General features: G+C 33.8%; 2 protein-coding genes across 2 annotated transcripts; both read left to right on the forward strand.

Annotated features, from left to right (window-relative positions):
• Positions 1–403: 403 nt before the first annotated feature.
• LOC120070733 (protein NRT1/ PTR FAMILY 2.10-like) lies at positions 404–3,504 on the forward strand. The gene is made up of 4 exons (XM_039022601.1): positions 404–1,082; positions 1,182–1,399; positions 1,764–2,326; positions 2,405–3,504. The coding sequence occupies exons 1-4, from the start codon at positions 998–1,000 to the stop codon at positions 3,306–3,308; spliced, it is 1,770 nt and encodes a 589-aa protein (XP_038878529.1). The 5' UTR covers positions 404–997; the 3' UTR covers positions 3,309–3,504.
• Positions 3,505–8,034: 4,530 nt separating this feature from the next.
• On the forward strand, positions 8,035–11,190 carry LOC120071600 (protein NRT1/ PTR FAMILY 2.11-like). Its single transcript, XM_039023944.1, has 4 exons — positions 8,035–8,191; positions 8,268–8,485; positions 8,576–9,126; positions 9,749–11,190. Exons 1-4 carry the CDS (start codon positions 8,098–8,100, stop codon positions 10,641–10,643), a joined length of 1,758 nt encoding a protein of 585 aa, XP_038879872.1. The 5' UTR covers positions 8,035–8,097; the 3' UTR covers positions 10,644–11,190.
• Positions 11,191–12,312: the final 1,122 nt, after the last annotated feature.

The following is a 12,312-nucleotide window of genomic DNA, read 5'->3' on the forward strand; positions in this document are numbered from 1 at the left end:
GATCAATTTCTCTGTTTGGGACCATCAACCTCATGGAAATATGGCATTTTATGTGCTTCACAAAACTCAGGCAAGCATTTATGAAGTCTCTCAAATTCAAATTCTACTGTACACATCATTAATCTATAAGCAGTTTTAATGAGCTTATTGAATGCTACATGCAACTGTTTAAAAAAAAAAAAAAAGGAAAAGCAAGTGCTTTTTGTACTAACTCAAAGCTGTCTCATTAATTCAGCACTTTCAAAACTTTGAGAGGCAATGAATTGCTGTGTATTCAGGCCAGGAATAGCATCACAGCCTGCTGTACCTTCCATCACAGTGAAGGGCTTTGGTATTAATTGGTTTCCCTGCAAAACAGCATTTTCGATAAGGACAAATCAACATACTTTGTCCAATCGCTTGGTACGCTGACATCACAATGCAGAAAGTTTGTAAATGGAGACTTTGTTGTAAAATAAAGATGAGAGATGCTTATGTTTATGTTTATGGAGTCACGTCAATGAGTTTCAAATACCAAATATAATGTTTAGTATTTGAAAAACAAGAGAGCTAATACTAAAGGGAACTCAATTTCATAAATCTATGATACAATGAACTTAAACTAATTAACAAGTTAGTTAAACCCAAAAGACGAGATCAGAATTGACTCTATTTGAGAATTAATGTGTGAGATTTCATATCCCTCCCCTGATATCTATTTGAGCTATATTAATTAAACAACTTTGATCATCCTGCACACGTTTCACTTTCTCATTACATCTTTGTCCTTATTACTATTCAGGGAAAGACACATCACAAATCTTCGAAAGCTAACAAAAAGTAGTTATCTCGATCCAACACTTCATATGCTGATACAGCACATTCAAATTTGACAACCTGTTGAACCAAAGAAGCAAATGCAATATTGAAAGCATAAGTAAACTATGTAGTGGATCAAAGTATAAAAGGGCTCGTGTAGAAAAGGATAATAAGATCAGAGTGGTTCCGAGGAAGTACCATGGAAAGAAATAATGAAGATGTTCACAATCTTGATGAGCCTAAGGTCAATTATAAAGGAGTCAAGGCCATGCCATTTGTAGTAGGTTCGTAAGATAAGTCAATAAAAAACACAAATCAAGCTTCCATTTTTGTTTTGTTTTGATATTTGTAATGTTAATTAATATGTGGGTTTGTTGATTTAGGGAATGAAACTTTTGAGAAGCTAGGGACTACAGGCACTTCTTCAAACCTTTTGGTGTATTTGACAGATGTATTTCACATGAAAAATATCACTGCCACAACTCTTATGAACATTTTCCATGGCAGCACCAACTTTTCCACTTTGTTTGGAGCATTTCTTTGTGACACTTATTTTGGACGTTACAAGACCTTAGGATATGCCTCCATTGCTTCATTATTGGTACGGCTGCTCCTATTTGTTTGAGTTTCTCTTATAAAACACACAAAATGCCAGCTTACTCAGAAACCCCATGCACATGTATACATGCATAAATTAAATTATCATCCATTTGGAATGAGATTTTAAATGCACTTAGAAAGTCAGTCTGAACGAGTCCTTTATAACATGGAACACACACATATATATATACACATTCCCTAAATTGGCAAATTCGCTAAATTGGTTGTTTTCATGTCACTGATCACTCACACAGGGGATGTTTGAGTCCTTTATAACATGGAACACACACACATATATATACACATTCCCTAAATTGGCTAATTCGCTAAATTGGTTGTTTTCATGTCACTGATCACTCACACAGGGGATGGTTGTACTAACACTGACAGCAACAATAGAGAAGTTGCACCCACCAGATTGTGGAAAGGGCAGTGCAGGCGGGCCTTGCCTAGAGCCAACACCATGGCAGATTGCATTTCTGTTATTTGGATTAGGACTGCTTGTAATTGGAGCTGGTGGAATCAGACCCTGCAACTTGGCTTTTGGAGCAGACCAATTCAATCCCAACACAGCCTCGGGGAAGTTAGGAATAAACAGTTTCTTCAACTGGTACTACTTCACCTTCACATTTGCCATGATGATATCTTTAACCATCATTGTATATGTCCAAACTGAAGTGAGCTGGGCTTGGGGATTAGCCATTCCTGCTTTCCTCATGTTCCTATCCTGTGCACTTTTCTTCATGGGTTCCTGGATTTATGTCAAATTAGAACCCGATGGGAGTCCTTTCACAAGTGTAATGCGAGTTCTGATGGCTGCTTTCAAGAAAAGACAATTGCCATTGCCAGACCAGCAATGGCCATCTCTTTTTAACCACATTCCCCCAAACTCCATCAATTCCAAGCTTCCTTGCACAGATCAATTCAGGTAGACTTCCACTTTCAAAGCTTTTAAGTCTTCAACCAAACCTTGAAAGCTAAAACAAAACCCTTTTATTGCTTGCAGCTTCCTAGACAAGGCAGCAATCATAACCCCAGAAGACAAATTCAAATCAGATGGATCAGCAGCCGATCCATGGACACTGTGCAGCACACAACAAGTAGAAGAAGTAAAATGCTTAGTGAGAGTAATACCAATCTGGGGTGCAGCCATAATCTACCATGTCGCTACCACACAGCAACAAACATACGTTGTATTTCAAGCCCTACAATCCGATAGGCGTTTATTCTTTGGGAACACCCATTATTTCAAAATCCCAGCCGCTTCTTACACAATCTTCACCATGATTGGGCTCACCATCTGGATCCCTTTCTACGATCGAATCTTAGTCCCTTCTCTGCGCCGAATCACCGCCAGAGAAGGCGGCATTACGCTCCTACAAAAGATGGGGCTCGGAATGGGAATCGCCATTGTAACAATGTTTATCTCAGCATTAGTGGAACAAAAGAGGAGGAATTTAGCCCTTACACAGCCATTGTGCGAAGAAACAGGGAGAAGGGGTTCAGTCTCTTCCATGTCGGCGCTCTGGTTGGTCCCTCAGTTGACGCTGATTGGGTTGTCGGAGGCGTTCACCGTGATTGCCCAAGTCGAATTTTACTACAAGGAGTTTCCTGAGAACATGAGAAGCATTGGGGGGTCGTTGTCATTTGTGGGTCTTGCACTTTCGAATTATTTAAGTGGGTTTATGGTGACGGTGGTTCACCGCGTCAGCGCCGGAAACTGGTTGCCGGAAGATCTGAACGAGGGTCGGTTGGATTACTTCTATTTCTTGGTATCGGGATTGGAAGCTGTGAATTTGGGGTACTTCGTGCTGTGTTCCAAGTGGTACAAGTACAAAGGGAGTGGAAGCCATGGCGTTGATGAGATGGACTTCGGGAAGACCGAATTTGAGAAAACTGTGGTTTATTGATTATGCAATGTTTTCTTTTTCTTTTCTTCTTAAAGTATGGGGATGTAGGAAGGAAGGAAGCATCCATTTCACATTAACTTAAACCTCACTTTGGTTAATCTCTTCCATTTGTAACTTCCTTTCTTTGTTTTTTTTCTTTTCTTTTTATTATTATACTTATGAATATGTATTGTAATGTCAATTAGGGTTTTGGCCCTAACATCTAAACTTCTTACCATTGATTTACATAAATTAAATTATATATCCTTCAATCATTGTAACAATTTTTCTATGGATATATTGCGTTCATTCCTTCTACAGAAATAATGTTTTAAACTAGATAGTGTCGTTGTTATTTGAGTAAATATATATTTTTACATTTACCTAAGAAATCCAAGATTTGAGTCTCCTTATCTTACATGTTGTTGATCTTAAAATAATAATAATAATAATAGCCGCAACAATATTGTTGCTTAGAATTTATAATATCTATTATAATTATAAAAAAAAAAAAATTATCCTCATCCTTCAGATAATGTCAGCATTCGTGTTGTCACCAATTGAGTAAACATATTTTTACGCTCAACTAAGAAGTCAAAGATTCCAGTCTCCTAATCTTGTATGTCGTTGAACTTATAATAATAATAGTAGTAATAGTATTGTTTAGAAGATATAATATCTATTATCATTATAAAAAATGACATGATAAATGTTCGTAAATAAATAGTTTGCCATTGTTGCATGGGTGTTACACTTCACCAATAATCAATAGATCTAATAAAATAAACTTAATTGGAGGATAAATGTTACATAAACTAAATTTTAAATGAATATAAAATTAATTGAAATTAATACTAAAACATAGAAATAAAAAAATAAAAAAAAATAAAAAGATTATTGTTAATAGTTTTTTTTATGATAATTTAAAACTAACATTAAATATAATTTTTATGACGGTGTACAACTAATCTGTTATAAAAATTTCCAGAATCTTCAAAAAGTTTTGTCAAAATGCGAACATTTCCTAAAAATTATCACCAAAAGGCTCTCTATCATCGGCATCCATTTGCATGGACATCCCCAGATTTTCAATTATTAAGAAACGTGCTTTCTGATACCTACCTAACTCATGTTTGGGTATTTTCATTCAATAAAAAATTACAATTGTTTGCAAGATTCTAACTTGCATCTAAGATTTAAATTGTTGTAGTGAATCGCTATTTTAGCGGTATAGTTCAAATAGTAATTGTGAATGTAAATACTATGAACATTAAATTTAGGAGTGATGTTAATAAGATAGTGAGAATTGAGATGGAGAAAATTCTAGTACTTTATAATACATACTTCTTCCATTCAATATTTGATACGTCATTAGATAATCTATTATTTTATCTCATAGTTCCATATCTTTAAATGGTTATTTTATGACAAACTGGTTATTGATATAAAACGTAAACTTTTTATATACTACATCAAATCTTTGTAAACTTTTTAATGGAAGGACACATACCCTCTTACATTGGCCAGCCATCACTTTTTACTTTGAATTAATTTAGAGTACAAATAAAAGCATATGCAAAAGTAGTAACATTTTTAGCAAAGGATGGATTGAAGGTGAAACAAATTTGGAATATTGTATTAGGTGAAGGGAAAGCAAAAGAGGCAAATATATCAAAACTAAGAAAGCAATCATTTATAGAAACTTCGACCTTTTATTCACTAAATAGTCATCCATGAGTCTAAGTAAATTCTAAATTTTTAAAAGTAAACATTTGCTTAAACGTAACACAATTTAGGTCTAGGTAATTTCTACTAATAACATCTTGATGTTACAATTTTAACTTTTTTCGATTTGAAGTAAAAACTTTCCACTAATTTTAAGTCATTAGAATTCGATTTTCAAACTTTTAAGTAAATACGTAAAACAACGCGATTGTATTTTTACTTTTAAATTTATAAGTCCATTTTTTGTTCTTAAAAAAATAATGTAATTTAATTTGAAAGCATTGATTTTATTTTTATTGAATGGATGACAAATAATTTTATTATAAAAAAAAGTTTGTCAAAATTTATCTTTGTGTTTACTTTGTATATGCAACAAACGTGTCTAAATTGTGTATTGTTTTGCCCTTGGTCACTGCAAAAAGATTTGATGGATCAACTTGTTGGTATGTGGGGACTAATAGGTGAGAGGTCATTCTCGACATTTTACTTTTCCTACTCTTAGATTGTTGCATTCTTTCAATATATACACATCATCAATTATTGATCATATTCTTAGAAATATGTACATAAATGAACTTCACACTTTTTCTGCAATATGATTTATTCAATTTTTATATATATTAAGGCATATAATGTGTGTCTCAACCTATACTAGATTATAGTATAAGTTTATTGTATGATAGTTATAATTATAAGTTTAATTCTAATTTTTCATTATTGTGGTTAATTTGATAGCTATAATTAAGATTTGGTCTACAACGTCTTTTAAACAAATAATTGTGGAAGAAATTTATGTATTTGCACTTTTGTATCTTATAGATTTCTAAGTTTCAAATTTTATATCAAATAAATTTATAATCTATGATACTTTATAAAGTTTAGGAACTTATCAAGCACAAAATAAAAGATATAGAAATATTTTTGTACGATCTTAAAATCTATGATGAAATTAACTTGCTCTCTAGACCTCAAGACAATAAATATAAATCACAATTTGTTTCTAAACTTTGATTTTTTATGTTTATTTGATAGTTGAGCGTATATAATATGTCTTCAAAATTTTAATTTTATATCTTATAAATCTCAAAATTTTTAATTTAGTTCTTATATGTCCATGATAAATTCAAAATTTTTAAAAATTAATCAATATATTAGATTTACATTTAAATTTTATGCTTAATATTACTTTTAATTTTGTGTCTAGTAAATTTTTAAAAATATCAAACTATGACACTAAAATCTATAATGTAACCATTGCTTTCTTTATGACATTTTACTCCTACACCCCATTTATTAGCCATTTAACTTTTCACTACCTTTATACATGTTATTGATGATTTTAGACCAAAGGGTATAATTGACATTTAGAAACGACAAAGTCAAAGATAAACATGATACGGGCCGAAACTGGCAACTAAAGACTGAAATGGACCTAGGAGAAGGGGACCATGCTTGGGCTTGGCCTAAGCCTACAACCTCGGCCTCAGTCCCGACCTTAACCCGGACTCGAGGTCGACCTCAGCCAAACACTTAATGGCACATATTTTACACATGTCTTAGCCTAAAGTAACATTTTTAGCCCAAGATATGGCCTAAAAGAGACACTCGACCTCGTCCCAGGCTAGCCGACCCTAGCCAAATACGAAATCGAACAGGCCTCTTCACTCGGTAGGTTATTTACTTATTTTAAGGCGACTTGGAAACCCTAGGGAACACCTTAGGTCAACTTTCTCTATAAATACACCATGATAACTTCATATGAGATAACTTAGTCCTATTCTCAAACTTTTCTAGCTTCCACATTCTTTTACTCTCTGACTTAAGTATTAGAGTGTGTGGTAAGTACCACACCGGTGTGCAGGTTTTCTCTTTTCTATCCTTCAAACAAATTCATTACTAGTGTCATGTGAAGATCAAGTGCGTTCACCATGTCCAAATTTTGGCATCAATAATATATACATTTATTGGTCCAATTAAATTGGCGTATCCTAGATTAACAAACAACTAATTTAGGTAAGTTATATACTATAGATTAAATAGTCCTTAAACTTTAGTTGAAAATGATTTAGTCCATATGTTTTCAAACGTGTAACAATTTAGTCCTTGAGCTTTAATAAGTAACATTTTGGTTCCTGATTTAATTCCTATGGTGGAAAATATATTAAGATTTAATGAACTTTCTTACACATGCAGATCAATAAATCGATCAAAATTCAAATTTATCTATAAATTATAAGGACTAATTAGATATATAATAAAAAATTGGTACTTATTTTGATGAAATTTTTTACAACAAGGATTAAATCGTTATAAATTGTAAAGTACAAAGATTAAACCGATACTTATTAAAGTTTTGGGACTAAATTGTATAAATTTAAAACTACATAAACTAAATCGTTACAACTAAAGTTCATGACTAAATTATTACTTTTGTAAAAGTTTAGAGACCAAAAGTATATTCAGATGACTAAATTTTAAAATTGTATTAATTACCTACCAAAAAATTTGAATTAAATAGGTGGTTTGACCGAAAATAATGAATAATAAAAGGTTTTATGGCGAATCAAATCAATCTCTTTCCTATAGAAAGTTAATTTTGAACCTCCAGAAAAAGAATAATTGCATAAATTACCACTAAACTGTGGTTGTTGAATTAGATTTGCAACAAAGTATGGAAGTAAAATTAAAATAAGAAGTGTAAAAAAAAGAGTAGAGTGGTTTGAATTAGGTCGGTATTAGCAACCATACAATTATGTACAGCCAGAAAATGTGCAGATAATATTTACAGTGTCGTGACCAAATTTTGAGCAAAATGATCGAACTTGTTGTGAGGTCGGCTGTAGCCAGTGGCGTGGTCCATGCTAAGTCAGCCGCATGCTCTTGTTTTATAGACAAAGCAATGTGAAATTTTCATTTCCTAAACGACAGCATCACATTTCAGTAAAACCAAAAAGACCCCAATTTTGTTTTCTAATGAACATTTTTCTAACTTAAACTTCATCCACAAAAATGGGATAAATACAGCAGACTTGGGCACTTGTTACACACACACACACACACATACAGAGAGAGAAAACTCAAAAACATGGAGAAGAAAAATGAAGAAACAGCTCCAAAAAATGATGATGGGGAGACTCAAATTCATTACAAAGGCTGGAAAGCCATGCCTTTTGTCATAGGTAATGTTTCATTTCTGTTCTGTTTTCTGTTCTGTTACATGTCTTTTGTTTGTTGTTTATGTTGTTTTTCATTCAGGGAATGAGACTTTTGAGAAGCTGGGAGCTATTGGAACATTAGCAAACCTTTTGATTTATTTGACTTCAGTCTTCAATATGAAGAGTATAACAGCTGCAACTCTTCTTAGTGTCTTCAATGGCAGCACTAATTTAGTCACTTTGGTTGGAGCTTTCCTTTGTGATACTTACTTTGGTCGCTATAAAACCTTGGGATTTGCTATTGTAGCCTCTTTCTTGGTACTTTTTTTTTCACATATGATATTAAAATTTTGAACTTTTTCCCATTTACCATACATTTGTAGGATTAATGTTTGTTTTCCATTGAAGGGGTTGCTTGTAATTCATCTCACAGCAGCATTTAAGAACTTGCATCCACCTCACTGTATACAAGATTTGTGTAAAGGGCCATCGCCAGGGCAGATGACTTTTCTGTTGGTTGGATTTGGCTTTATGATAATTGGAGCTGGCGGCATTAGACCATGTAATTTGGCCTTTGGAGCTGATCAGTTTAATCCAAATACAGAAGCTGGGAAGAAAGGGATCAATAGTTTCTTCAATTGGTATGTTTTCACTTACACTTTTGCAATGATGGTGTCATTGACAGTCATTGTGTATGTGCAAACCAATGTCAGCTGGGCTCTGGGATTGGGAATTCCAGCAATTCTTATGCTGATTGCTTGTATACTCTTCTTTGTGGGTTCTAAAATCTATGTGAAAGTGCAAGCCACTGGCAGTCCAATGACCAGCGTTGCACAAGTTCTAGTGGTTGCTATTAAGAAAAGAAAACTCAAGCAACCAGAACAACCATGGCTTTCTCTCTTCGACTACACACCTCCTGGATCCATTAACTCCAAACTTTCCTATTCAGATCAGTTCAGGTATAAAACCCTCCAACCCTTTTTTTATCTCACCCCATAATTCGATAATCATATGATATTATCCAAGATTTTTATACGGATGATCCAATCCCAACGGCTTTAACGTGGAATGACCCAATCCTAGAAAACTAATGAAAACAAACCTTTTACTTATGTCATAGAGTACTTCACCGCTTGGAAAGTATTATTGCATTAAGGACGTCACAGCCATCGCAAAATAGTCGGGGCTCTAATGCGATTTTCATTTTTAATCACTGGTTGGCTAACTATTGATTAAAAGAAAAATCTCGATTGAAATGAATATCGCATTAAAGCTCCAATTATTTCTCAAGAAGAGGAACGTCCTTACGCGATTGTGCTCTATGACGTAATCAAAAGGTTAGTTTTCATTCGTTTTTTAGGATTGAATCATTCCACCATTAACGCCTCCAAAAATGGAACATTCGTACAAAACCTCATATTATCCATTTCGGATATAAGCTCAGGTAACTTTACTATTAGTTTCACTAAAAATGACTTAGAGTCTATTTGAAATGGCTACACACAGAAAGTCATTCCTTATTCCTTATTATATCCCTTCACATGAACTAATTGAGCAACACAAATTCATGTTGGTGAACAGATTTCTAGACAAAGCAGCAATCATAACAGCAGAAGACCAAATAAAGGAGGATGGATCAGCAGCAGATCCATGGAGACTTTGCAGTATGCAACAAGTGGAAGAAGTGAAGTGTTTGGTGAGAGTGCTACCAGTATGGTTAACAGGAGTTCTATTCTTTGTTGCTCAGTCCCAACAACAAACTTATGCAGTATTTCAAGCCGTTCAATCAAACAGGCGTCTAGGAAACTTCACAATCCCAGCAGCATCCTACACAGTCTTTGCAATGCTAAGCCTTAGCATTTGGCTCCCCATTTACGATCGAATCGTAGTCCCTTTCCTTCAAAAAGTTACCAAAAAAGAAGGTGGAATCACCATTCTCCAAAGGCAAGGGATTGGAATATTTTTGTCCACAATGACAATGCTTTTGTCTGGAATAGTTGAAGATAGAAGAAGAGCAATTGCCCTTACAAAGCCAACAATGGGAATTGAGCCACGAAAAGGGGCAATTTCATCGATGTCGGCCTCATGGCTGATTCCTCAGCTGACATTATATGGATTGGCTGATGGGTTTGGGGCAGTGAGCCAATTGGAATTTTATTACAAGCAATTCCCAGAGAATATGAGGAGCATTGGAGGGTCAATGTTCTTTTGTGCCATTGCAGGTGGGAGCTATTTGAATGGACTGTTGATAATACTGGTTCATAGAATGAGCAACGGATCTAAGTATGGAGATTGGTTGCCTGAGGATCTCAATAAGGGGAGATTGGATTACTTTTATTACTTCCTTACTGGTATTGAGTTAGTTAATCTGTGCTACTTTCTAGTTTGTGCAAAGTGGTATAAGTACAAAGGGGCAACTCAAAATGCCTCTGAAATTCACTTGATATCAAAAGAACCAGAGAAAAATAGTGTTTGATATATATATACACACGTATATACATACATACATACATACATACATACATATATATATATATATATATATATATATATATATCAGCAGGGCTTAAATAATGAGCTAATCAACCTTGTTTTCAGATGGAGTAGATTTTGAACTTGGGGTTGTTAAAGCAAAAAAAAATTATGTATAGAACTTATAATGCATAAATTATTGACAGTGGCATGACAGGGTAGGGTAGATGTTACAAAACCAGGTTCTGTGATTGTGGAGGGCATTCCTTGTTTGAATTTGATCCACACAAAGCAAGAAGAAATGGAAATGAAGAGAGGAAAATTCTGAGTTTTGTATTCGGTTTAAGGTTTCCTTCTGAAGCTTCAAGGCCACAAACTTTGATGGGAGAATGAATAGGAATATTACTATAAAATATAAATGAACATGTGAATGGATAGAGTGAGACTTTTCAAAACTTTACGAGTATTCCATAGAACAATGGCCTATACGTTTATCATTTATCCGTAATGTAGTTTTATAAAAGTATGATATTGTCCACTTTGAACATAAACTGTCGTGGTTTTGCTTTTCGTTTCATACCAAATGTCTTATATCAATGGCGACGTTGTCCCTTCATTTGTATATATATGATTTTCCTCTTAACTAGTCAATGAGAGACTTTCATCGCATTCTCAACTGTTATGATTCAATTATTCAATATCAACTCACTCAATAGTTTATATGTACCTCAACTAACACTCTATTGGCTCTAGTACATGCTCACAATGTTTCTTAAAAATTCAAGGCACAATAAAGCATAATAGTCTTCTGAGGCTTAAGCACAAGACACAAAGAAAAATGCAGGCATTCTTTTTTTATGAGGTACACTATAAATAAAAGTATGAATAAAGAAGAGAAAGCATAGTTAAAGTGGAAATATGGAGGAAAAAACCTTGGATACAAGAAATTTTACAGTTAGGCTTAGAAAATTTGATTTTTTTAGTTAATAAAGAAGGAAAAGTCCTAACTATTACTATTTTTTTTTTTTAAATAATGAAAAAACCTCAAGGTCCAAGGCTTTGAGCCTTGGGATTTCACAAAAGGCGTGCCTTATTTTGTGAGTCTTATCTTTTCAAGTTGAGGCGTCAGACCTGCACCTTCAGCTTAGCCGCACATTTAGGAGGGCTTTCTAAAACTCCGATACTCATATCTAGCATTTTAATAATACATATATTTGAAGTCGGATTGTTTATGTATTAAAAAGTGTATATAATGTACGAGAAAGAATATACATTTATTATTGGTAAGATGGTTGCACATCCTAATCAGTACCGACCAATGGAGGTTCTAACGTCGCATGCAATTAGAACCAAATTAGTATTAATGGCTGAAAATAGAAGAGTTTTAATACGTTAAGAATTCAACACGTTCTAATTTTATGGCCTATTGGGTTGTCTTGTCTTCTTCGATATTTGATAGCCCTTTTGTTGTAAAGTAGTTAAGGTGGGTTCTATGCTGGATATTCTATAGCTATGTATTTATTTATGGACCCAATATAATTCATCCTAAAATGGTCAAAACTTAGCTATGCTAAAGCAATAATTTTAAGTCAGATTTTTGTGTGTTTCTCTATCTTTCCTTATAGATATAGAAATGATGTCATTATCAACATGATCAAATTGAGCGAGCATAC

The sequence above is a fragment of the Benincasa hispida genome, chromosome 2 (assembly GCF_009727055.1).
Source record: "Benincasa hispida cultivar B227 chromosome 2, ASM972705v1, whole genome shotgun sequence".
In the NCBI taxonomy this organism is placed as follows: domain Eukaryota; kingdom Viridiplantae; phylum Streptophyta; class Magnoliopsida; order Cucurbitales; family Cucurbitaceae; genus Benincasa; species Benincasa hispida.

Excerpts from the sequence above, each read along its gene's own strand:
- LOC120070733 (XM_039022601.1), top strand. The coding sequence starts at position 998 with ATGGAAAGAAATAATGAAGATGTTCACAATCTTGATGAGCCTAAGGTC. Across the intron at positions 1,083-1,181 it reads GGCCATGCCATTTGTAGTAG|GGAATGAAACTTTTGAGAAG; the intron begins GTTCGTAAGATA and ends TTGTTGATTTAG. Across the intron at positions 2,327-2,404 it reads CCTTGCACAGATCAATTCAG|CTTCCTAGACAAGGCAGCAA; the intron begins GTAGACTTCCAC and ends TATTGCTTGCAG.
- LOC120071600 (XM_039023944.1), top strand. The coding sequence starts at position 8,098 with ATGGAGAAGAAAAATGAAGAAACAGCTCCAAAAAATGATGATGGGGAG. Across the intron at positions 8,486-8,575 it reads CTATTGTAGCCTCTTTCTTG|GGGTTGCTTGTAATTCATCT; the intron begins GTACTTTTTTTT and ends TTTCCATTGAAG. Across the intron at positions 9,127-9,748 it reads TCCTATTCAGATCAGTTCAG|ATTTCTAGACAAAGCAGCAA; the intron begins GTATAAAACCCT and ends GTTGGTGAACAG.